Source organism: Zosterops lateralis, assembly GCF_965231275.1.
Source record: "Zosterops lateralis genome assembly, chromosome: 6".
Taxonomy (NCBI): Eukaryota; Metazoa; Chordata; class Aves; order Passeriformes; family Zosteropidae; genus Zosterops; species Zosterops lateralis.
Window position 1 is genome coordinate 45765014 of NC_139761.1, and position 27206 is coordinate 45792219.

At 40.6% G+C, this 27206-nt stretch overlaps 1 protein-coding gene across 7 annotated transcripts in view; it reads left to right on the forward strand.

Moving 5' to 3' along the window:
- TSPAN4 (tetraspanin 4) overlaps positions 1–27206 on the forward strand; it is a gene marked incomplete at its 5' end in the record, with an annotated part of 410665 nt that overhangs the window by 347498 nt on the left and 35961 nt on the right. For all 7 annotated transcript variants that reach the window (XM_083864515.1, XM_083864516.1, XM_083864517.1 and 4 more), the window contains one exon: positions 17179–17253. In XM_083864515.1, coding sequence (XP_083720641.1) covers positions 17179–17253 — 75 coding nt within the window. The remainder of the gene's footprint in view (positions 1–17178; positions 17254–27206) is intronic.

The following is a 27206-nucleotide window of genomic DNA, read 5'->3' on the forward strand; positions in this document are numbered from 1 at the left end:
AGTTGTTTCTGCTGATTTTTAGACAGTCAGAACTAGTCAGTCTAGGCTAGCAAAGGCTATGTATGTGGCTTGAAACTAAAATGAACAATATAAATGGAAATTAAGGCAGTTATGTGAGTGAAAATCTAAACTGGGAAGGCTGAAGTCAGAATCTGAAGCTGAAAGTCCTTGACATTTTTAACAGTCCTATAAATACACACTTTGTGGAGGAAGTGTGTGCCCAGACAGATGTAATGGATTACAGCTTCAATGCCAACGCAGCAGGAGCCCACAGGGTGCAAAGTCTAATGGTATAGCTTATACGTGCAGAATCACCTACTTTGTGCTTTCCTGCAGGCCTAGCCCAGGTGTGACAGCAGTGAGCAGTGCCTGCTTGTGTGTCAGGATCTGGCAGTCAGTACTCAGTACTGGAAGAGTTCAAGGCTTTTTATCTCTTGTGGTTCTTTGTCCCTCATCTGTCCTTCTGGTGAGGGCAGAGACTCTCTTGATCAGCCATCATTGCCCAGGTGGGGTGAGTGCACTCAGCCACCCCCAGCTGGGCATCCATGGGAGATGGAAATGCTTGCAGGTACTGCTCCTCCTGACATACTGCACAGCACTCAGAATCCAGTGTCCCTCAGGGCATGACGTAAGGACTGCACTTGATGGATCAAGTTAAGTAATGCAAAAGAATCCAAATTCATTTAGGAGCTCTCTGCACAGGAGAATGGGGAAGCTTGATCTGATTTGGTACCCGCATTTCACTCTGTCTGCCTGACCTTACCTTTCTGTACTGTAGCTATTCAGTGTGGCTTCTATTTTACTCAATTTTCTTCAAAATTGAGTTATGTTTGAGCTGATTATAGCTACTTTAATTCCGAATAAGCCTGGCTGTAGAGAGTTGAAATACAGTTTCATTAGTCCACATTGAATTCAGTTTTTATTTGGTCTAGAGTAACTTTCCACATTGCATTGCATTGGTACTTTCTCACTGTCAGTATATACCAGTGAGATTTTTGTGCTCTTGTGAGTAGTTTTTGTTGTGCCTATATCTTTGGAAGAGAAATGAATGGTGGTAGCAGTTGCTGTTTCTGGGAGCAAAGCCTTATCATGCAGATTTGTCCTTAGTCTTCCTTCCCCTAGACTGCTGGTTCTATTTGGCCTCTGTTTGAAATAGTGTTTTCAAGTTTAGGGCTGGGGCATTTGGTTTTGGCCAGCTCCCATTTTTCTAGGTAACATCGATAGCAAAACAAATGCTTGAATGAAAGAAATTGCTGGATATCAAACCAGGGATGCTCTTAGGGTATGTGGTTGCTACATCCCTTCATCCTTTTCTTATTCCACAGGTGTTCCCAACACTGTGTTCTGCCACAATGAAAATTCTCTCTTCCCAGAGAATATCTCTGGGTTATTTAAACATTCCTGAAAATGCCCTGCCTGCTTTTTTAAGAGAATTGTTTTGTTGCAGCTGGCTTGCAATAGGATTTACCATCTAAGTTGTAAAGGGAAAGCTCCTAAGTGTTCCCAGCACTGTGTCTGTGACACACATGGTGTTTAACAATTGCTCCTGGATCAAGTCCTTACACTCCTTTCAACATCTCCCTGGCTGCCACTGAACATGTGGCCTTGGTCCTGGTAGTAGCTAAGGTTGTTTTTGGAGCTGAATTTATGTCTCCAGAAGGCATTGCCACAAATGTGACAGCCACTCATGCATGGAGTAAGTTGTCTGGCTCATGTGTGATGCAGCTGCCATATCTTCCTATGAAGCATTTGCTTTAGCTAACGTTTTGTAACGTTTTATTCCATTTGGAAATAGGAGCTTTGAAAGTAGAAATGGAGAAACTGAAGTCTGCTTACACAGGTGTTTAAGAGGGGAAGATGGAGGCTGGTTGTGTTGCACCAGTCTCTGGATAATGCATTTGGATAATTTGCCCTCACCTCCTGATATTTGTCAAGCCCCAGCACTGGAGTCCCAGAATGGTTTAAGTTGGAAAGGACCTTAAAGATCATCTAATTTCAACTCCTATGGCATAAGCAGGATCACCTTTCACTAGACCAAGTTTAATCAGAGCACTAAACAAACTTAGGGAACTGGGGTAGACAGGAGTTAGACAAGGTCTGCAGGCAGTTGTAGTAGATTTTTGGTGGGCTTAAAAACATGGAAAAGTTATTAATGGAAATGCAAAGAAAAGGAAAGCAAGAAGTAGAAGCTGGAATGTTGCATACCTTGCATGTTTCAGCAGTCTGTATACAATAGTCTGATGATGTGTGGGTTGGAGTGGACAAAAAAAAGAGAAGGTGGAATTAAGCAAGCTGGGGGAATATTGAGGGATGTTATCAAGGTGGGTTGGCAGGTAAGAACCTGCCATATTATATCCTACATATGTGAGATCAGACATTGCTCCATTGAACAAAACATTGCTGTGTATCTCTGAGTGAGTAGCAATTTTCACTGACCTCCCCTTTTCCTTGGCTCCACACAATGTGACAGAAAACCTGGGATATTAAGAATGACCATAGACAGTACAAAGATGATGTGAATTCTCTGCCTGTGCTGTATTCCTGATGCAACCCACTCTGAAATCACATCCTTATGATCTCCTTGAAGACACTTGAGGCATTTTAAGCGCACAAACTACATGGTCATGCCTGGTTTAACCCCAAGCAATTTGTACCTCAGCTTGCTCATATCTCCCATAGTGCACCTCATCCTCATGCAGGGTTGTTGGGAGTCTGATCTGCAAGGACTGGAAAGACAAATTTCCCATACAACAGGAGCACTTCTTGCTCTGTTTCCTAAAAGCAGAAGAAAGAGGAAAGCCTGTGACAGTTACTAGCTGAGGGGATGTGCTGCTGTTACTGGGGTGGCAGTTTGGAGGAAGACATTGGAGATACTGCAGAAGGCATGAAGCACTTTGGGGATCCCAAAATGAACTGAGGAGAAGCAGGACTAGCTCAGCCCACCTGCACTGGAGAAGTTTATATGATGGTAGACACAGGATGTTTGTGGCAGGTCTTGCCTTAGGAATAGTGTTTCTGTTTGATGACGTGGCAAGGGATGAGATTTCCCACAGAGTTTGCTTGTGTGAATGAAAAGTGAGCAGTATCAGAGAGGCATTTCAGTCTATTTACATTTCATACACTAAGATGCAGAGCAGATGAGACTCTGATCATGTATCTTTTTGTTCTGCACATATGACATTTGTATTGGGTTGTCAGAGCACATATGCAAGCTCTTCGGTATTAGGCTGCTGTGGTGTTAGGTGTGAATGTTAGTAATTACTTACCTCTGGCATTTGCCAATGACTTTTGAAAGAAGGGAGAACAGACCAAGTGTTTTGAGAAGTAGAGGATAGATGGGGAAAGGAGATGGAAAGCAGAAGTAAAGTTCAGTTTGTAAATGAGATTTTAGCATAGCTGTGTGCAGTTGTCAGGAGGATTCACATTAAGTCTCTGAATTGAGTGTTTAGATAGTCTAAAGCTTCACAGATTTACTGACTTGAAAGGAATTACCTGGTGTCCACTGCAGATATTCTTTACTCGCTAGCAATGTATAGTCAGGAAAATATTAAGTCAGTGCTTCCTTAATCTCTTCAGAAACAGGCCCATTCCTATTTCTCTGCATTCAGAGGAATAGAATAATACAAAAATCTAAGAGTGTAAAGGAAAAAATAAAAGGAAACCTCAACCATTCTATGCATTCTGCAAAAATACATAGATGAGGTGAATTTTACAGCTGTCATTCTAAGATGTCAGTGAACAAAGAATGGGTGTTTGCACTGATTCTTATTTGCTCCAGCTACAATGTGAAAGAAGACAAACTTTTCCATTATTAGATTTCCCATGGGAAATCAAAGCAACAGGCATTCTTGAGATAAGTACGCAACCTGGTATATTTAATCTTACATCTGAATATCGATGCAAAGTGATGAATGAAGTGGGCAAACAGTGCTTTCCTGCGTCAGTAAGACTTGTTTAACATTTCTGCAGGTATTGTTGCTGAGACTGTGTGACTGAGGTCCTTCTGCTACAAGCTCAGCTGTAGTTAGAAAACAGCAGTTTTGTTCTGATGGGTTGGGTCAGTGTCCTGAACCAATGACAGAGATAATAAGCCAAGAGTCTGACCTGAGAAGGTTAATTTATGGACTTCCACTGATGTTTTTTCATAGGTATTTGGTTCTGCGTTGTTGGATCATGTAGCTGTACTGCAAATATTTATGGGTTATCTTGATATGAAATTAGGAATCCATCTTTGCTGGTTTTCCCTTTGGAATTGCAATACAATTCTGATATGCATCAGAGCTGTTAGCCATATCCGTCATCTTTGTGAATTTTAACAAAATATTTGGCTTGTGTGCTCTTAACCCCACTGCACTGAGTGTGCTTTCCCAATGGGGCCAGGTCCTTGCAGGAGCTGAGGCACCACTTTGCTCTGCCACTCAAACACAACCAATTGTGGTGGCTTGATCATAGTGCTGACTTCAGGCAAGTGCTGTATGTACACCTGAACAGACCATTTCTTTATGCTAAAGAGATTTATGCCTGATTAAGTACTTCAGTGCTCAAATGTTGACCCAGCTGATCCTTAAGGGTCTGTGTAAACATTATCTTTTATGTTAATTGCCTAAGATCTATGTTTGAGGAGCTAAATTGCCTGAATTCCCAGTCTTTTGCATGTGTTTAGCAGATATCTATATTTGTGTGCTTGCCCTGAGAAAGGCCATTCATTATTCTAGGGATAGTCCAGGTTGAAAGTCTCAGCTGCAGACGTTCAATCACGATGGGTTATGTAATTTATTACCTGTATTACAGTATCCCCTGCAGGCAGCCCATGAGGATGCTCATTCTGTATAAAACTCCGGGTAAGCAGAGGTACCTGACCAGTAGAGCTTAATGTCTAATTAGATAAGACAAATGGAAAATATTATTATCCTCGTTAGACAGGGAGCTGCAGCAAAGTGAAACTAAGTGCCTTGCATAAGTTGCATTGGGAGATTGTGAGAGAGCCATGCAGCAAAGCCAAATTGTCTAAATCTCAACTCAGTGCCTTCATCATCTTTCTGTGATTACATCAGAATGTATCTAGCCATCCTGTGTGCTTCAGTGACCTTTAAAAACATTTAGTCCATGTTTCCTCAATAGTAATGGCAGTTTTGATTTCTTTTATCATAATATTGTGTTCAAATGAAAAATAAATATCCCAAAGCAAAATTATTTGTCAATTTTTTTTTCTGTTGAAAATGATAATTGGCAGACTTAGCTGCTTTTTTCCATGGGCAGCACTGTAGGCTGTCCCAGCTGAGCTGATCAGCCTAATTGCAACACTGCCTTCAGTTAAATGTGAAACAGAACATTCAGAGAAGCTGCTGGAAAGGATCTGTGAACATGGTCTAGTGCGTGTATTTTTGCAAATAGGGACTTACTTTTGGTCCTGGGAATCATAGGAATACTGGTAAAAAGCAGTATGAGGCCCTATGTGAAAGAAAGATTTTAATCTCTATCTGGTTCTTACAGCACACGTGTGTAGATACCACGTTTCCAGACACTTGCAACTTAAAGAATAACTCATGTCCTAGAAGGAAATAAGAATCATAGGTAGTTCTTTATTTCACCCTCAGATTTTGTGGCACTTTTTTTTCCTCCAGTGATTTGGTACCAAGAACACATTCTTCTGCTCTGGTCGGGATGCAGCATGGCCAGTAATCCAGTCAGAAGAGGTAGAGGATGAGGGGATCCTTCTCCACACATTACCTACACACGAATAAAAGGCGTGAAAGGCGTGAAAAAGACAAAATGCTGATTCCTCTCTGATTATCTGGAGCCAGCTGCCTTGTTATAAAGCAGCAAGGTTGGATATGTTCCATCACTTAAGAGGATTAACAAAATGTTGTTAATTAACAAAATTAAGAAAATGGCTTAGATACACCCACTTCCCCTTATTCTTATATATCCTGATTTGTGGATAACCCTGATTTTTATTGTACAAAAGCTGAAACAATGGTTAATGAGAAGGGGAAGGAAAGTAATCATTAACAGGCAGATCTGTGTGTTCAGTTTAATTTAAATGATAACTTCATGTTAATAAGCAAGTAGTTCATCACAGCTGCTGGAATGAATAAAATCAGAATTAAAGCTTGATATTAGGTCAGGACCAGCTGTGGAATGCACTCATGCTGTATACATATATGTGTGACTATCCAGACATTAAAAGATTTTCATTTATGGAATAGTCCAAGGGGAAAATGAGTGCCCATGGTATTTTGTACTGTGCTGTTGAGAGTTTTCTGAACTCCAGCCAGCTCATCTGTAAGTGAAACAGCCATAAAGAAAATAAAAAAAAGTTAATGAGTAGGAAGAAAAGGAAACAGAAAAAACCATACTGTTTTCAATAGTATCACTGGATCCAGGGAGCTGACAGTTGAAACTTCATTGGTGACAGGGATTTTATTTCAAAGCAACTAAATGAGAAAGAAACAGCCTGTAAACGACTTCATCTCAGTAATTTAATGCTACAGATCAAGCAGTAGATTCTCATTCCAGTTTAGCACATGAGCTGGTGCTTTAGCAATCAAACTAGCAAAATCAGGGAAATGCTGGCTGCAGCCACAGCAGCAAGCATGTAATGCAGAGACCAGACAGATGCCATGCATACAGCCTGAGAGCATTATACATCATGTATATCACTTCTCTGTGTAATGCTGGTGCATGTGAAATTCTAACTTGCTGCCTGCTTGGACTGTAAGGACTGAGCACCAGCCTCCCTAGTTTGGTTGTCTCTATTAGAAAGAATCTGCTCCTCCTTGTCCTTCAGTTTTTGGCTTCTTCTGCTTGGCTGGTACTGAAACTCGTGAGGGGATGGAACCTGAGTCCTCCCCTACCTCCCTTCTTTTCTTCAGCTCTGGGCACACTTAATCAAAGGACCTGGAAACTGAGGAGAGAAAGAATAAAGTTTCCTTCCCTTCTGATTTTAGACTGACCCTAGGGTCGGTGAGGGCTTACCTCACAGGGTATATTTCATTTTCTGATACAGACTGATGCAATGCCACTAATGCCTGATGTGCTTTGAGTTACATAATCACACAAGGTTTAGTTGGAAGGAACCCATAAGAATCATTGAGTCCTAACTGCCTGCTCCTTGCAGGACTGCCTAATAAACTAAACAAGGAAGAGTGTCATCCAGAGACTCCTTGAACTCTGACCAGCTTGGAGCCCCGCTTCCCTGAGGAGTCTGTTAGGTCAGGGAAGAATGTTTTCCTAATGTCCCCATTTCTTTTTGTAGTGCCAAGACACTGCTTTATGGTCATCACAGAGTGTGGCAGCACCACGTGCAGGAGTCAGGGGAGCTGTTCTAATTTACATCAGCTGAAGGTTTGATCTGTTTGTCTAAATGGCTATCAGTGTTGGAGTTCCTAACTCCTTATTGGTTAAAGTCCATTAGTAATATCAGCTTCTCTGACAGTCTGTGCAGGCTCAAGTTCTCCTGTCACTTATGAAGTGTCCCTTCTCCCATCTGTTGTCTCAGCATTCAACCAACTCTCATGTGCCAGAGGTTCTTCAAAAGAAGCCTGGCTCTGAGCCATTTCCAGATCCAGTCATAGGATCACCTGCAAGAGCTGAAAGGCAACAGAATTACTGCCATTTTGAAAGTAAATGACAGGTAACCTGTGTGTTCCTTGCCAGCCCAGACATTCATGTCAGTTTTGAGCGTAACATTTGCTATTTTTTCCCCCCCAATAATAAGATTATCTCCTTGGATAGAAAGCAATAGGCTTAGTAAAGCAGCAAGTGTACTTTCATTCCCAGTCATTCTTTTGTTATTTTTAACCACCTTAGTAATGCAACCTAAATTGGAGAGCAACATTGACTTCTTTCTCTATAAGGAACAGAATTACCTGAACCTCAGAAAAGTGTAACTCTGGAGGTAAAGAAATGGAAGCTACTTTGTGTAAATCACTGATGCCACACAAGGTACAGCCAGAGTTGATTTGATGTTATAGATATTTCAGACCCTCAGTATTACCAGCTAAAAGGCAAATTTAGGTAGGCTACACTGCCTACTTCTTTATTTTTTTAAGCTACTACAAGACTTACGTATGTGCAGCTGATGCAGCTGCGTGTGTGTAGCACATTTGGGAACCCCATACTGGGGGTAAAACCAGCAGTACAATTTAAATACAGACAAAATACTCTACCTTGTCCATTATTTTCTACTTGCCCATCTTCTCACCATCTCCTTCACTTACACATACATCACAGTTTCTAGGCACTATTTTGACACTCCTAGAAATAAGAACATTGCATGGCATTACCACAGATGGAGTAGGTTGGATTAAAGCCAAGCCAGAACCCTTTAGTTGTATTGACTGTATTCCTTCCCTGTGTTAGATGGACTCAGGCAGCTGCTTTGGCACGAGTGGAGTGGCACAGGACCTTGAGAGAGCTACTCTGATGTTTTATTTTCTTCTTCAGCCACCCATACTTCACAAAGTAAGATGAATTTTTCTCCTGGCTGGTATAAAATCACACCAGATCACATCACATCTTTGCATTATGTTTGCAGAAGAAATGAAGCAACCCTTATGAAAGTCAAAGGCCAGAGAGATCTTTATTACTGCTAAGGAATCTGTGATCTGCTAAAGGTGGATATGTGTTGTGATAGGAGAGTGATACCTGGCTAATATTTAATGACACTTCATTGATTTTTAAATCAGTTTTCGTAGAATATGAAAAAAATCTAGAGATGCCATAAAATACCACTTTAAATCATTTGATGCATACTATGGGAATATTAAGTCTCTCATCTCTCACTCACTAATGCAGTAAGACTGAGAGATTCCAACTGCAAGCAGTAATGAGACTAAAATGAAACACTGTTAATGTGTTAAGGCTGCATATGTTGTATATTTTCCCAGAAATAATTACTGCAGATTTCTTTGAGCTTTATTGATCAGCAGGAGTTTTTGCACATTCATGAAATACATAGTCCAAACATAAACAGAGCTGTACTATATATCCAGCAAGCATATAAGGCATGAAAGGCTTTGTCACAATCAGAATGAATTAGCCATTAAGGCTTTCAGAGAATAATAGCTGATGAACCAAATTTAGATACATGACGTTTTCATAATGGAGTTTCTGTTCGTCAGTTTGCTCATATACATTACTGCCTTTTTACAGTTTATGAGCAAACTTATCATTTTTATGCTGAAAAAAAAAATGATTGTGAGACTAAGGAGATTTACTTCCAAGGAAGTACTTAAAGAGCTAAATATGCACAACATGGGAGAGAGAGGGCTCAGATGGGACATAAATCTACAAATATGCAAGGAGTATAAATGCTGTGGACAGAAAGGGAACATTCGTGGTGCTGCAAAGGCGGGTAAGTAGGAAGAAGTGCATGGAACTAATGAAAGGAGTGTTCAGACCGAGTGTCAGCAAAACCTTTGGTACTGGGATGTGCAATCAGAATCCACTATGATGAAAATGGGTAGAAACAAACTGTCCTTTCCCTTTTGCTCTGAAGTCCATGTAGCGGATTAATACACTGGGATTTTGTTGAGCGTAATTCCAGTTATTGTTGCAGCCTGGGCACTGTCCTGTCATTTCTTGTTCACTGCTCTGTCTTTTTCTGTACAAGTCTTCCAGGCTGCAGAGAAAGTCACTTCTAAGTACAATTCCCACTGCACTTTCTCTTCTGTTCTCCTCTCCTTGCTCAGTACCTTGGAAAAGAAAATCAAAGGATTTTTTTTTTAAAAAAATAAGAGAATCTTTCATAATCTTCCAACTCCCTATTAATATATCAGATCAAGATGCCTTCAGGGAATTATGTTAAATCAAACTTCTTGTGAGAACTAGTGATACATTGAATACTTTTGCTTTCAAAAGTGGAAGAAAGTTTCACTGGGTTTTTTTTTTTTTTTTTTGGAGTGCTGACAAAATCTGTACCATATGAGGTTTTTTTCTGTAAAAGTCAAGTACCAATATGTAATTAAAAAGCTATTCTGGGAAGTCTGAAAGTGCTTAAGGATGAACTTCATACTGCTCTGCTTACAAAGCCAGACCCAACAATGGCAAAAATACAGGACCTTTATAAAGAATGGGTGGTTCTCCAGTACCTGGAGTTATTTTTATTTTAGTATTTCTGTGTTTTTCTGGCATTGATTCAGACATTTTTTAGGTGGCTTGAATTTTTCCAAAGTGTGGAATATGCAGTAAATTTGGCAGTATTTTATAGCATTCAGTACCTCTGACAGTGTTAGCCCTTTTGCTGCTTGACTAATACATCGAAGTTTGTTGATATATCTCTCATAATTAGATTGGGCATGGAGATGCTGCACTTCTGCAGGAAGATAAAAGATTTTAACAATGCCAACCATAGTAATGAGACATCATCACTGAATCCATTAAATAATATTTAAATATAAATAATATAGTCCATTATAAAATAATAGAAAAATTACAGAAGTAATTTTAAATTACCTCAAATTAAATTCAAGGAAAACTTTAAATATTCAGGCAGCATGGTAAAGTGTGGCTCCTATAAAATACATTAAGTTCTTCTGACTTTAAAATGGAGCTCTGCGAATTTCTAGGTGTCCTGGTTTCAGCAGGGATGTCATTTTCTTTCCATGACAGTAGGTTCAAATTTGACATAACTTATTCAAAAAGGACAGATACCATTTACACCTTCAGTATTAAATATAGGATGAGAAGAGAAGGGAAGGATGTGTGCAGGATGTGAGGTTACCTTTGACAATATTTCTGTTCATATCAAATTACAATCTAAAAATCAAGCAGAGATATTTTAAATATAGCATTGTCTCAGAATAAAATGATGAATGTGGTAATTGGGTCTTTGTGGACCATACCAAGCCTCACATTCCTTTACATTTCTTGACATGGAGAAGCAATGACACCTTCTTCCAGAATAAGAAAAGGCTACGGCTGAAATGCTGAACCCAATTTAAAGCTCCCCAGTAGAAGAGACACATGAATACTAGAAGGGAAAGGGATCCAGTGGAGAGCCACTGTGATGATCATGGGGCACATGATGTGCAAGGACAGACTGAGGGAGCTGGGTTTGTTCTGTCTTAAGAAATTAAAGCAGGGAGGATAATTTATTCATGTCTTCAACTACCTTGTAGTACAGTGTAAGGAAGACAGAGCTTTTGGAAGGATTCACAGGGGTGGTACAAGAGATAACAGGCACAGGTTTAAACCAAAGGAAATTCCAGTTAGAGATGTGGAATATTTTTGTTATTTTTCTTACCATGAATATAGTAAAGTGTCAGAAAAAGGTATCCAGTGAGGCTGTGGGTGACTGTCCATCTTCATCCTTGGAGATGCTCCTAAGGTGACTGGGCGCAGCTCTGTACAGCCTCGTGTAGCTGACTGTGCTTTTAGGAAGGGGTTGAACCATGCAGTCCTCAGAGGTCACTGATAACCGGTGTGTTTCTGTGATTCTGAGAGACTCTGTCTTCTAGCAGCCAGAGCTGGTTCATTCTTGAGCATCAAAGTTGTATATGTACACATTAGGACCAGGCAGACAAATGAATAACTCTTCCAGGCTATGAAGACTAAAGACCTCTGTCTTACCCCAAAGAATTGTCTGTATTTTCTTCTACTGGAGTGTGTATTCATTGGGAAGTGAAATGTAATACTGAAATTAAAGATGATCAGTGAGGATTTGGTAATCCAGCCTCACTAAAAGGCAAAATGCTTGTATCATTTGTATAATCACTGTGCCAAACTTGCAGTTAATATTACAGAGGAAGGACTGGCTGTAAATTTTCTATTTTTTTTTCCTCCTAATCCTGGGATCTGGTGCAGGTAGAGGGCAGTTAACTTGCTGGAGCATTTTCTAGGGGCAACCTCCTGTTCATGTGCTGTACTTCATAGTGTCTGTCAGGAAGGAAGCCAACTGTCCACCCTGCAGGCTGTTTAAATGTGATGGAAAACAGCACAGGCTGTCTGTTGAAGTTGTTTGTTCAGTTTCTTAGGAAGGTTATACTAATTGGTATGCAGTTTGGTGTAAGCAATATATTTGCTAGGCCATGAACTTGAAAATTGTTTTGGAATGTATCTCTATTTGAAAGAAACAGCTGGCTCTCAGGTCTTCCTACTACTTTCATGTTTGTTGAAGAGGATTTGAATAAATCTTTGCAAGAAACTTCTGTCCCCTGTCATGACCTACATTGAAAAACAGGTCTGGCACACTGAGATCCTACTGTCTCCTCCTGAGACAGCCCCCCATCAAACTAAAAGCATTACTTCAGCAAGCAGTGGAAACACAACAGGCTCAAGTTTGCTATCAGTTATACCACACTGAGTCTCACAGCAAATGTTAGGAGGCTAACAAGACAATCACACCTTGGTTATCATTGTATTGGGTCTCTTTTGTCTTTGAGACACTGAGAGAAGATCAGCTACTCCTGACACGGGCAATTTGGGCAACATGATCTCACTATTGAGAAGATTTGGGAGGCAGAGGCAGTGGGAAGCAGATGACCCAGTCCTGTGTATTAGTGTGTGATGTCAGTTGTCATGCAGAGAGGCAAGTGTCTGTAGCCTCTGAGAAACCAGGGAATCCTCTTTGTTTGGGAGTGAAATGCAATTAACTTGTTCTCTGCTTGTGTAAGCAGCAATGGAAACATGCTTGAAGTGTTGTACACAGGGTACAGTTCTTGGTTCTCCAACTGGTATCAGCAGCCTGAATGAACAAAACTGGAAGTAGTGAGTCAAGAGCCTGGTACAGATCCAATGGGGATGGAGTTGAAAGTTGGGACCTCCTCTCCTCTAGCAGACTCTTCTCTCTGACAGCAGGAGAGTGGTACATATCCATGACGTAGGTTTGGTAGCAGTTGCACGCTTCCTTTTCTATCCACCTTTAATGAGAATCTGTGGGAAAGTCAAAGGCTTTGTAGAATATAAAGGTAGCTGCTGAGAAACTGGCCTTAGTTTTCTTAGGGGTTGGAAATCAGCAGTGGTAGACAGAAGGGTGTTACCTTACCTCCCTCCTCATCAGAGCTTCCATGGGGTTATTTCAGGTGTAGCTTATGAAAAGCTGAGCAATAGGAACCTCTCCACTGAACCTCTGCTGGGTTGCATCCCACTCTTTGACAAGCAGTATGGTAAAGCATTTCTCTGTACAAGGTCAGATTAATCTTTTTTTATGGAGTTTCACATGAATGCTTTGCTTTGGGATTGTTGTTTCTCCATGCATAAATCTTTATTATACCAATAGCCTACAGCCCCAGTGAACCAAACAAAACTCAATTTTATTCTTCTCAGTATTTATCACCACAGTGAGAGAACTCAATTGAAAAGCAGCTGTGAGAGTTTCCAGCAGGTGTCGTGGGGGTTTAGGTGCTGTGAGCCTTCAGTGAGTTCATGTTTTTTCCTTCTAAATTTGAATGGTATATGCCAAGCTGGGTCTGGCCCTAGACTGGGCATTGTTCCCTTTGGGATGATACTGAGGATGAACTGAAAATGACCTGTTGTTGGAAGGTGCTGTGGGCTAGAGGAGCAGGTTGTGCATGTGCCTGTGCATGCACTTTAGTCTGGGCAATCACAGGATGTGCTGCAGTGTGCAGGCCTTGCTTGGCAGCCATCACAGGCTGAAGCCTTGAGTGCTACTTCCCAAGGTGTTGGTCTGGGTTCAGGTACAGCTCTCCTTTAGGAGGGGAATGACAGAGGAGCTGACATGCAAGTGCTTGTAGCTTTTACCAGGTGATGAGTGTGAAGCCTCTGCGTTGAGGTTGATCTCACTTAATTAACGTTTGTAATAAAAGATACAGCTCAGGTCTCTACTGTCTGCACACCTGGGGATTCCTAATAATTGTTTGTTATCTGTGATACAGCCATGTGGGTTCTGTCAATGTTTCCAAATGTAAAAAAAGATAGAATTAGATACTTTATATAAAAGCAAGATACTTTTCTGTGGAGATAAAGGATAATCCTTATCTAGGTTTTGATTTTCTGAACAGTGTACATTAGTTTTGGTTCACTGTATGGCTTCCAAGATTTGCAGTGCAGTAAACCGAATTCCCAGCTCAGAGGACCCTCCTCTCAGTCTAGGGGAAGACATAGACATGATACATAACCATCACTGAGAGGATTTTTTTTGTTCTGCTATTTCCTAAATGTTGAGTGCTTGACTCCACAATTTTAGCATCTTTTCTGATGTCAGTGCCATGCCTATTTCTCTATTATGACCTGAGGAAGGCAGGAGCACTGTCAGGTCTCACTAGAAGGTCCAGCCTCCTTCAGCTGGTGGACACAATGGCACAGCTGGCAAGAGTAGCTCCCTACTCCAGTCTAAAACTGGTAGTTTTTAGCAGAGTTGGTGTTGTAGGGGAAAATACTCTTGAGATGTGACATTTCACTTCGTTTGTTGCCAATTAAGATTAAATTTTAATTACTGATCCTAGTATTAAGAACAATGACGCGCTTGAGAAAACACCTCAGCTTCTCTCCAGATCCCTTACCTCTCCCCTTGCCAGTCTCCAGTCCCTTCCCTGCACATGGGATCAGTCGTGGGGATCAGTGCAGGATGCTTTTCTTTTATGGCCACTCTTTATTTCTTGCTCTTTTTGTTCCCATGGCTCCAGCATGGGCCCTTCCCAGGCCACCATCCTCTCAAAGGTCTCATTCCTCCTGGGTATCCATGTACACAAGTGTCCCCTGCTCCCTGTGCTTCCTGCCTGGATTGTCTGCTACTTGTAGGACCAGTTTTTCTGAAACTTATAGCCAGATCATATCCTCAGCCAAACCATTCCCCATCTACTGTTAAAAATGTTCTTATTTGGGATAGCCTTTCTCCTGCAGTCACCTGTGTCTTCATGTGTACTGTCTCCAGGCTGCTGTGTACAGAGAAGGGAGGAAAAGCTTTCTTGAGAGCCCAGGAAAAACAGATCCCTAAGTTTTATTCCAGCTCCAGGACATACCCCCTATTCCAGGTCATGTCCTGTGAAGTGGGGCTGGAGGTTATTGGCTTTGGGGATATGGCAGAAAGGCACCACAGGAGCAGAAAAGATCTGTGGGATTGTTGGTGGGTTGTCTGGTCGTGTGTGAGCTACGTGGGTGGACGATTTACAGGTTTTAGCTGCTGAGCCCTCTCATCTCTATGATGTGTGAAAGGCAGTCTTTTGAAAGCTAATAACTTTCCCACAAACATCCACTTATAGCTGAGTAAAACAAAAGGCTGAAATTTCTGTGCCTGAAATGGAGCTGCACTGTGTCGGGTCCCTGCTCTGAACACTGCAGTATGAGAAGATTTCAAATTAAAGCACCAGAAATTTCACCTGGGAAGAATAGCACACTTTGCCCAGCTTCATTCTTAGGAGTAATTGGAGTGCTATTTTTGATGTTCTTCCAAAAGCTTTTATCCTTTTGACAGAAAGAAGCACAGAATATATCAGCACAGACAATTAAGGTTTGGCAAAATGATAAGCTGATGAAACTGAGGTCCTGTGGTAGGAAATGCTGATCACTGTATAGAATGGGTAACTAACAGTCTTTATCCTTTGTTCTAGAAATTGTCTCATGTGATCCTGTCTATGCCAGGGAATTTCACAGGGAGAAAATGGTGTCTGCTTGCACATTTTGGAAAAGTAAAGCTTTTATGGATGAGCAAAATACTCCACAGCTAAATAGATAGAGCAAAGTATCTGTGCATCTTTTTGAGGAGGGATGTGCTTTGTCCTGTTTCAGTTAATGCCATGCAGCAGACTAAAATTGTAAAAAATAAGCATGCTGCACCAAGATAGGTTTGCAAGGCCATGCAGAAGGTCAGTGTTGGATGGTAATGATATGGAAATCAGCTTGGATCACAGGCATAAATGAGGTCTGTGATTCAAAACTGGGCAGTAATAGGATCCAGTATTAGGGTCAGGCAGGTGTAAAAATACTGGTGATGAAAATTTGAAAATAAATAATTTAAGATTCATGGGGCAAAATGCAATGACTTCTGGAGACACAGTAATTGTACCAGGGAAGAAAAGTATTTTCCCCTTTGTGACTTTTTGCCCTCCATTCAGTCACATAAATCCATGGGTTCAAAGGTTTGGTTTTGGCTTACCAGTCAGAGCAGAAATTCTGATGAAGGCTTAGTAGCTATTAAACTTTCATAAGTTTGCAGCCTTGTGGTTGAAGAGACAGTAACTGCATTTTTCTCTTGGGAATAGGATTCCAATTAAGTTGGTGTTGCTCAGTATTAGAATTCCAGCCTTACAGGTTGCTAAGTGTGTGAATTTTGTGTTATAGGGAGCTGGACCTTTGCCTCAGCCTAAAAAGTTTCCAAAATTACTCTTTCCTTTACCTATCTATGCAAAACTCTGTTTCATTTAACGCTCTGATGGCACTCACTCTAAAGACAATTGCAAGTGCTGTGTTGATGCTGCTGCAGACCCATCCAGCATGGCAACAAAATACAGAGGATGTGGTTTCCCAGAAGGGTTTGGCATTGCCAGCAGTTCCTCTCACTGAAGTCAATCAAAGCTGAGGGCTTTACAGACTTCGCGTGAAATCCCTGTGTTAAAAGGTTTTATCCAGTCCTTTGAGCTTTTGACTCCTGGATGTTAGGCAGTTCTATGGCTTATGAGAAGGAAGAGAGGTGGCCCAACTTAGCTTTGATGTCTTCAGTACGAATCAGCCCCTTTCAGCTGAAACTCATGGGTGATAAGTGTAGCTCCCTGAAACTGCTCATAAAACTAACTTGGTACACTTTTCACTACCCCCTTGATCCCATAATTACCCTTGAAAGGAGCTATGACTTTATGATTTATGGCCCAGGCTACCTTCTCTTGCCATGGGAAGTTAAGCTGTGGATTTCATGGATATCATTGGATATCATCACTAATATCCAGTCGGGAAAAAATAAAGAAAACCTAGCATGGGAAGATTCCTCAAGTTTTGCTGTCAGAGAGAGCACTGGCTTGCTCTTGGTGGGGTTTTAGGCTGTTCTACTGAAACCAGTCCTATAAATGAGCCATGCCTATGCCCAGACACGGTGGTGTTTCCTGAGTAGTCCTTTACCTGTTTTTTCAGTAGCAGCAGCTTTGTATCCTGCTGCCTGTATGACTCCCACTCCCCATTCTGCATGATCTGCTGAATGTACTTGCTGTGCATCCAGAAAAAGCTGAAATAGATGTTGATGGCTTTTGCTTTTATTTTATCCCCTGTCCTTTCTTCTCTTGACAGTTTTTTATCATGCTGTTAATTATATTTCTGTTGGAACTCACTGTTGTGATTCTGTTCTTCGTCTACACCGACAAGGTAAGTCAAATTCTTCATTTTTCTTTCCCCTTCAGCAAATTTATATGCCCCTTTTCCCTATAAATAAATCATGAAGCACTTGGCTTGGTATGCACATCATGCTTCTGTCTTTCTTGAGACACTCCTCTCAGAAGGAGCTCTCTCAGAATGCATAAGCAGCCTGGCAGGACTGGGCTGTCTTGTTTGCTCAAGTGTACAACTCAAGGTCACACATACTGCCAAGTGCATCTGTCATTAACAAAAAAAGGAAAAAACATCCAAAAAAGCCCACAAACAAACACCAAAACATCCCACAAAAAAAGCAAAGAATCCAACAAACCTTACTAGGAGGATATAGGAAGAGATGCCCATCAGAGAGAGTAGGATTTTTAAATACCTGTTTATGGTTTAAGAGCCACATTGATACTGTTAAAAATGAAGTGTCCTCAGTACAGGCAAAGGCATAAAATTCATTATCTTTCCACATTGCTCCTTGCAGCACATGTGTACTTAGAGCCTAGTGAAAAGCCGGGGTAAATGCATGAAAGTTCAATAAACATAGCTTTTGTTTGTGCCTTCACATGTTACTTGTGTTTGACCATTGTTCCTTCAGTTGTAAGGGCAGTATTGCCTGTCTGAAATATCTTTATCCTTTTCTTTAAAAAAATCTCACATGAATAAATCCAAAACAAGGGCATAATTGTGTGCCACCTGCTTATTAAATCAAAAGCCCCTTACAATTGAAAACTGAGGGAACTTAATAATCACAGGGAAAGTGGCAAAATTTTACCATGAATTAACATTCATCAGATACAACTGGTACATATCCTGAACACTTCTTTAGGAATGGAAAAGCAATAACCAAAAAAACCCCACCAAAGACCCCACAAACCCAAACTGAAAACAACACTGTGTTCATTAATGAATAAATTATTGACATAATTAGTAGTATATTAGTGATAGGAGTGATTATGTATTAGTCATATAAGTGAGTGATTGTCAGGTGCACTTCTGAAGGGCTTTAAAGAGCTCAGTTCTGTAGCTGGAACATGGAATTAACTTGCCAGATAATTACAGTAGAAGGGACAATTTAAAATTACTTGTATGCATTATTGGATTCTGAATTACTTGTCAGCTCTTGGTAGAAATAGCTACACATCATACAGGAGTAAAGGCATCTACTTAATATGCAATGGGCCTCCAAAACCCAAACACAGCACTTGGTTATATTTAGAAAGAAGACCAGTTAGAAAATATTATCATGTCATTGTATAACAGACTTGCCTAACCGTGAATATGATGTTGAGTTTTAGTTACAGAAACTATTAGAAGTGTGAGAAAGGTGCAAGAGAGCTGTCATGAAAAGGGATTATGGAGACAACCTAGATTCAGTTTGGAAAAGGAAAGAGATCCTCTGCTTAGTAGTTCTTACAAAGAGTAATTATAGTAGTTTCTAAAATAATGGCAGACCTAAAATAAAGACCTGTCCTGAACACAGAAGAAATACATGAAAGTGTTTTGGATTAGGTTAATAAAGTAAATGTTTCTTATGTTCCAAGTTATCCTCTGGTAGAATTCTTGTTGTTGGCTGGTGTTAAGGCTAATAGATCAGTAAATGTGAGGGTATGGAGAAAGAAACGAATCTAATGAAGTATTTTTATTCATAAAGCAGTCAGTGCTGTTGGGTTGACAGGTGTGTCACAGAGAATGTTCGTCCTCACTCTTCAGAGGTAAAAACAGTGAAAAAGTATCAGGAAGGATTCCCTCCCTCCTCCAGCCTGTTGATTTGCAGTGGTTTTTATTGATTATTAATAAAGAGATCAGGAAATTAACTTTCCTCTGACTCATATACTGCAGGAGGTAGTACCCTGAAGTTGTCTGTAAGATGAAAACAGAATCTAAAATATGGGCTCCAGCTCAAGTGCAGTTTTACTGAGTTAACAAATTCCTGTAGTCTGGGTATTGCAGATGATCAAATTTGAAGCTCTTAATGTTCCTGTATGACTTTAAATCTTATACTGAGGAAATCAATAGTTTGTGTTACACTTGCAGTCCTGCCTACTGCAGAATAAATAAACCAGCAGCAGCCTAAAACTAGTATTTTCATAGAGCACATTTAGAGTTTGTGTGCTGGTTTTCCTGATGTGAAAAACAATATTGCCACGTGTACGGGGAAGTAGCAAACCCAGACAAGTCCACCACAGTAATTCAGTTAATGTAGATACTTGGAAAATCTGAAGAAGATAAAGTTAATTTTGTGTGCAGGAGAAAAGGACCCTGCAGATTATCACTTTGAGCAATACCAGCCACAGGGTGGGTGTGTATCCATGTGTGTGTGGACACAGGGCCTGGGCTCCTGGGCACTCAAGCACTCTCTCTGTATCTATTGCTGGCACTGTTGCTTTAGTGCTGTGTTAGTGACTAAAAAGCATCATGGCAAAAGTTCTTTACAGCTATTCACAGACAGTGTTTTGGCACAGGGCTTTTATTCACTTGCTGTGGAAGGGTGTGCAGCTGTGGAGGTGAACTAGGACTCGCAGCAGCCTCACCTGACCTGTTCTCATTCATCAGCTTGGGAGAAGCCCAAAAACTGCCTCTGCCTCTCATTTCTAGTGACTTGGTCTTCTCTGAGCTTTTAAGCAGCCAGCTTGATCTTATGCCCTAGGATGTCATCTTCTCTTTTCTTGATGGATAAAGGTTCATCTTGATCTCATGAGATAAATGCTGCCCTGAAGTTCAAAACTCTCTCTGAGCTGGCTATCCAGTGTGATATTGTAAAGAGAGGGGGACTTGGGAAAGCTCAGGAACTCAGTGTAGGAAGGAAAAGTGCCTTGTCTCTTGGAACTGCACTGTAGATCTCCTTGGCAGGGCCTGAGCTCACACCTTGTTCACTATCCCTCCAAAAGTCGTGACTACTTGTGTTGCAAAATATGAATCTTGTGATTTCTGCAGAAGTGAATATGGGCTGTGATGGAATGCATTCCTACAGAATGGTCAGGAAATGTCAGGAAAAACCTATAGCCCTTTATTTTGTCCTGGCTGTTCTCAAAGCAGCAGAGGAACTGGTTCATAGGCTGTCTTCAGCTCAGTGTGAGCACCTGAGCGACCTGGAAACTCCAGCTGGTGTTTGCACTCATTCATATAAAAGTTCCTAAAGTGTGCCTTTTAATTTTTTGAGGTCAGAAGTACCAGCCCTAAGTACCTAAGAGATTAGGTGTTGAAAGGAGTTGGTGTGATTATGAGAGCTAAGGCATATTGTTATTGCTCTGAGTGTAGTATTTTTTGCCCCATTTGCCTACATTTATGCCCCCATTTGAAGCAGTCCAAACTCCAATGACATTTCTGGAGTCATGTGGATGGTTATGTGCATGGCTACCTATCTGTAGGCAAAATATTCGCTTTAGTATTTGTTTCCATCAATACAGAGCAGCATTTGGCATTTTTATACGTTTGACATTTCAATATGAGGCTCTCTGTGTATTTATAACAGATCCATGGAGTACTGAGAGGGTTAACCTTAATTTTATTGTGATAAGGAGAAAGCAGCAGAGCCCTATCCTGTCAAAGGTTGGATACTCATATTTCTCAACACCAGATTGCATCCTGCTAGAATGTAAATTATGCTAATAAAATGCACAGTCTTGTACCAGTTCTAACTTGTATAATCCTCCTCGTTTTAGCATCTGTATTTATTTTTACTGTGATGATTCTCCTGGAAGCATAGAAAAAGAAAAGTCCATATTTACTTTTTTGCATCTGTAATAGGTGATTTTTTTTTCAGTGATGTCTGCATTTTATATGATGTACAGGCAGAGGTATGTAATGCCTACAAATGAAAGAACATAACTAAACCACCATAATGTGGGGTTAGCTTTTTGTGTAGTGTTTGGTGGGGGAGGGGAGAGGCTTAAGTTGTTGAGCTCTTGTTTTGTTTTCCTATTTTTAAGTGTCAAACATAACATGTAACATAAGCCAGGAAAGAACAAAAGCATTGAAGAATCACTGACTATGATATTGGATTATAGGAGCAGTTACTGCTATTGGCAACTTGAAGTTAAGATGAGAATTTTCAATAAAGATTAGGCCATTAACTCGCTTGGGTCCCTGTGAAAATTACAGCCTAAATTCCATGCCTGCTTAGCTGTGTTGAAAATGGCCCACAGAATAGCCCACAGAGGATTGAAAAATAATGGCTACTTCTGTTTTTCATGAAATGTGTGAAAATGTTCTTGTTTCCTGTGCTGCTCCAATATAGCTTTTGCTGCTATCTTATAAAAAATATATTCTGTAGACTGATGCAGTTCTTGCTTTGTTTCTGAAAAGAAATTGAAAATTGTTTTAATTTCTGATTGATATTTTGCCTCGTCCCATACAAAGACAGCAGGTTGGAATTTAGTGGATATGATTTCAAATATAGTTCAGTCCTCACAACCTCTTACACATTTGGCTTTAGAAAATGGAAAAACAAAATCTCTTCCACCTGCTGCACTCGTGTGCAGTTGCTCACAGAAATGATCTGATCCTGCTGAGCTGCTCGCTGGTGGGAGGGAGGGATTCACAAAAAAATGATGGAATTATTCATATAGAAAGTTTAGTTCAAGGCTACTGCAGAAACTTGTTTTCATTGAGTTTCTGTCAAGAGAGCTTAAAAGTTTTCCGTGTTTGTCTTTGACAGTGCAGCAGAAATGTCTCCCCGGGTAATGAAGTGCCTCGTGTTCCCAGTCAGCACAGCCCACAGGGCTGTCCAAAACACACTCACAGGGCATGTTAACATTGCCTAAAGTGGAGAAACGGAGCCTGAAGTGAAGAGACAGGATCACCCAAACTGTATGCAGTTTAGAGATAGTTTTAAGTTATAGGAAAACAACAGGCTGTGGAAGATCCTGCAAAACTGTCAGAATGGTCACCACACCACTATTCAGTCAATGTTTCTCCATCAGCATTTGACTTTGCCTATACCATCCCCTTCTTACTGTTGGAACTCTTAAGTGGTGGTAGAATTATTGAGTGGCTGTATCCTCCTTTGCCAGATGAACAGGGCTGTGCTGCTGTGCAGGGCTGGGATAATTTCAGAACAGAATCTGTGTGGGTAGTGTGTGCACTTGTCAGCATGCAGAGAAGGCTGTCTAGAGGACAAGGGCAATTTGAGCTCTCTCTGGTATTTCTGTGAGGATGTTCAAGTCCTGGCATATGTATGCAATGGTTTCTGAGCAGCCTGTGTATTAATGCTTTATTTTCTAGTTAAAGTTCCATTTGGTTTGTTTGTAAAAGACTTGAAATTACCAAGTCCACCAATTAAGCAGTTCCTGGCATATAGCTGCTCTCTGGCAATGTTCTGGAATTTGGGTTTTGCAGTGAGTGCTGATGTAGCTAAAAGCTGTTTCTCAGGATCAACAGAAGTAGCAGTGCAGGCAGATGTGGAGGAATCTATAGATTGTCTCCTGGATGGGGATGCAGTGCAATTACTGCTTTGTGAGTTGCATGTTTTAGCTCTGGTCAAGTATTTTATTGCTCTAATGCAAAATAATGTTATATAAATGGTGGTATAAACTAAGAAAAGACAGAAGTGTCTCTGTGGTTTATTTTACTTGGTAATAAGCTTAATTTTAACTAGTTTATTAGCATTTCAGTACTGGTATCCCACAGTAGGGAGTTGCAGAAATTTCATCAAAAGAATTTAATTATAGCCAATTTACTTTGGCTTCTTTTCAGCAAAGCAGTCAGGCATAGGTTTAAATCTCTCCCTGTTCAGCACATAACCTAAGTGCATGCTTGAACCCATGTGACTGATTTAATCGTATGCTCAAGTCTTGTTAAAGTTGATCTGCAGCTTTTGGGTCTTTAAAAGAAATATTGCTGGGAAAATGCTAATGACAGTGAAGAACTCTGGAGTGTGTAAAGAGGCATCACATCTTTTATTCCATAAGGAATTTAGTGAAAAATAATGAATATTTGCTTTGAAGCATTATTGGTTAGCTTTTTCCATTTGTTCTGAACAGCTTTCCATTTAGTATCTTGAACTCCAACACATCACTTTAACCTTTTTTAGGCAGGAGGAGATGAGGAGCATGGAATCTATTTGCCTGTGCTGCTGAAAAAGCCAAACACACCAAAGGAAATCCCGGTAGTTTCACTAATTCATTTCTCTAAGTAGGATTTCACTGAAAGTGCACTTCCAAAATGTTATTAACAGGCTTGTTGAAGGATAGCACAGTATTGATGAAAAGAATTAAGTGCATGCTCAGAAATAAGTGTATTTAGGAACAATAGCTGCAGATAAAATGCATTAGGGCTCCCCATTGGGAACTCTCGATCAATGGTTGATCAAGGCCTAATTGATTCCTTGAATAAAATGTTAGCAGGGGAATGGGTGCAGGGGAAGGAAAATCAAACTCTACTAAATTAAGCTCCGTGCCTAACACAAATACCCTTTGTAAAGATCAGATAATGCAGCAGCCTGCCAGCTCTTTATGCCTCCTTCCTTCCTACTTGGGCTGAGTTCAGAAATGAAGATGAAGATGGGTGTCTCATCCTCGGCAGTATGGATTTTTGCTCATGTTGCAGTAAGTTCAGTATTCTCCATGGTGTCCCACTGCACAGGAATAGTGCTTTTTTCTCAGGAGAAATCCATTTCTAACCTCCACCCTGGCTAACCCTGGTATTAATTCCCCTGTCTGTATGGATGACTCGGACATAGCTGCTGCTGCCAATTGTGCCTGACTTAAAGCCACACAGATCTATCTTTTATTTCCTGACATCACTAAATCCATCTAAGGGTTTCCTGATAAATATTTGGTAATGTATCAGTCTACAATAGGAAGAGATGTAATTGGGCCTCCTTCTTGCCAGTTTGCAATCTCTAATTACAGGTTAACTCATGATCTCAGGAGCATGTCAAATTGTCTTTGTTGTGGAGCACTTGTACAATGATCTGATTCCCACACCTCAAGTTTCAGTTTTCAGAGTAGACAAAATATAAGTGGTGCAGATCATCAACCAGCCCTTCCCAAGGAAGATTCTGGCATACAGTCATGGTGGTTTTTAAGTACTTAGCACATCTGTGTGCTTTTCATCCATCCCTGAAAGGGCATTACAAGAGATGAGTAGTTTAGCTCTGCTTTTGCTGACTGGGAGAAGTGATGTTAAAGGCCAAATCCTGAGGGTGCAGTGTATCCTGTGGAATGTGTAGTACTCTCATGTCTGAATGAATGGAATGGGACCTTACTGTTCCACAAGACAGGATTTTACTCAGTTTTGACTCTGATGTGGTCACATAAAAAGCCATTTCAGTTTCTGGGTGGATCTGGAGCTGAGTGCACGCCCGTATTGAGTACTGACAGAGGTGAAGTGAGCAGCACTGGTTACACACACCTCATCAACATCAGCTTTAGCTGGTGACTGACCCCAGCATGCATCTCTTCCAACTGCTGGCACTGGTTTTATACAATTTTATTTGACAAAGGGAAGAAAAGCAGAAGGAGAAAAGAATGGTTTAGAGAGGCAATAAAATAAATAATTAAGGCAGCTTTAGGCATTTAAATACAGGCAACATCAAATGCTGAGGGATGACTGAGGTAGTATATTGAAGCAGGCAGCACATTTTTTATTCATTCTATGAATATTTTTGATGTGTCACAATGTATATCAGGCAACATTAGAAAATGACAGTAAACTAAATGCTGAACATTTTTTACATATTAGAAAAAGAGAGGGGAAGATGACTTTTTGTATTATCAGACTGTGAGCAGCCCAATAGCATATAGTCCTTGTCTTGGATTTGTCAGCTGCAATTGCAGAGTGATGAGCTAGGTTGACCACTTTATTAGGCATAATTTGCAGCTGAGGTTTCTTCAACTCCTTCCTTTGATTGAACTCAGCAGTGGTAGGCAGTGAACTAGTTGAGACATGGATCTGTTGATCAGCAGCTTCAAACCGTTACCAGTTCCGAGTTCTCTTAAGGCTGGAGCATGTTGACTTAAGGCCACAAATCATGCTCAGGGACTCTGTATTACCCAAACTCCCTGATATGTCTAAGGCTTCTCAATGGAAATATTGCTGCACTGCAAGATGGTGTAGTCTTTTCCATTGATAATTTTGCAGGTTGAATTCTTGCTGTGAAGTTCAGGCATAAGGAAGAGGTTTAGCAACTTTCTACACACAGCCATTGTACCTTTTGAAATATATTCCTCAGACCTACAAAACCAGCATAATCAATAACGGTTACCAATCAGTGGTCATTGATGCCAGCTTGCTGAAATCATGTTTAAAATGAACTAATAATCTTTAATAATTTGGGATCTTGGGCTCCCTGAATCTATTTGCATCAAAATCCCTGATTGACTTGACAGTAGGAAGTGACTGAGCTGGAAGATACGGTAGATTTTGTGTAAAGGGATATATCTTGACAGAGAGCAGAGTAAGAGCTTTATTTTACATTTTCTGAGTGCACACATTTCTTACTTGACGTGTACAATGCCTCTGATAATTTGGATGATAGTAATATAAAACAATTCTGCTGCAGTGTCCTGGCATTAGGAATGAGTGAGGCTTGTGCAGAAATTGTTTTAACCATGGTACAATCTTAATTCACTTTATTGTACTGCAGTCATTTTGTGTACCCTCTTCTATGCCTTTAAATTGCAGGAAAGGCATCCTTGAGCAAAGAGAATGTTCAGAGAGGCTGTTCTTGTTGAAACCAAATTACTCCCCTGCTCCTGCTACTAATTGTCTTTGATACAATTTCTTAATGAGCTGACTTCTGTGATAGTTCATGGAATTATCATACAACAATATATATTTTTATTTTCTTGCTTCCTCCATTTTGCGCTTTACTGCCGTAATCCAAGGGTGATGTTGTTGTCCCAGACGTTTTTGCCATCTGCACCTTGTCTCTGAACCACAGGAAAGCAGAACAATACATGTCATCTCCTTCAGCAGTGCTGATGTTGCCTCTGTTGACGAAGTCCTAACCTCAGCATTTAGGAAACCTTTTCAAAGGTCGCCTTGAAGGGCATAGTGAAGTGCAAACTGAATTGCATGTCAAATTGGTAAATTATGTAAATGAAGCAAAAGAGAAAAGATGCAAAAGATCATTGGAGATATTTGAGGAACTACTAAAAGTCTTTATCCAGAGATATAATGAAAGCAGAAAGTCACAAAGCATGTAAGATTTTGATTAAGAACCAGATGTTTGTCAGATTTATCGCACAAGGCATCTAGTTTTTCTTTTAAAAATTCAGGACCAAAGGAGTTGCAACAAAATTTGAATTAATCAAAATGGTTGAAGGGATATTTAAGAGCTGTTCAGAGAATCAACATTACTCTCTATGCAACAAGCACGCCCAAGGAAATGTCCTATAGATTTCTTTCAGGTCCACCTTTTTCTCTGTGAATAGGAAATGCATTGTAGTTAGCACAAAGGCAGCTGGGTCTGTGCAAACAAAGAGAAGAAATGGTTTTTTCAAGGTTGGTCACCTTGGGAGGAAAAAAGAAGAAAAAATCTTTTCTTTTGAGAACTGTGAAGAAAATGGGGAGAATGTACTGCATACCTTGAAGTGGGACTGATATTTAAGTAAATGTCAGCAGAGTGCCCTTGCTGCTGCCACCGCTGCAGGTGACCATTCAGCAGCCAGGTGTGGCTTCCTGGGGCTGGGTGTTCTGCTGGAAGCCTGGCTGGTGCTGGCTTTGACACTGAGTTGTGTACAGATGGCAGGGGCAGCTCTTTCATAATGACTGTTATCACTGAGAGCAGTGAGGATTGCTTCTCCCACTCTTTCAGCTCTTTTCATGGAGGTGTCAGTTTGCATGTGAGAGCTGCAGTGAGAGGTGATTAGATGAGTGAGACTAGGACACTGGAACTGCTTCTGGCTATTACAGTTTTGCCATAGCCATTTAAAGCCTTTTAGGAGATTATCTGCATGGTGCAGCATCATGTGTCAGCACAGAATGAATGCACAAGTCACCACTTTGTGTAT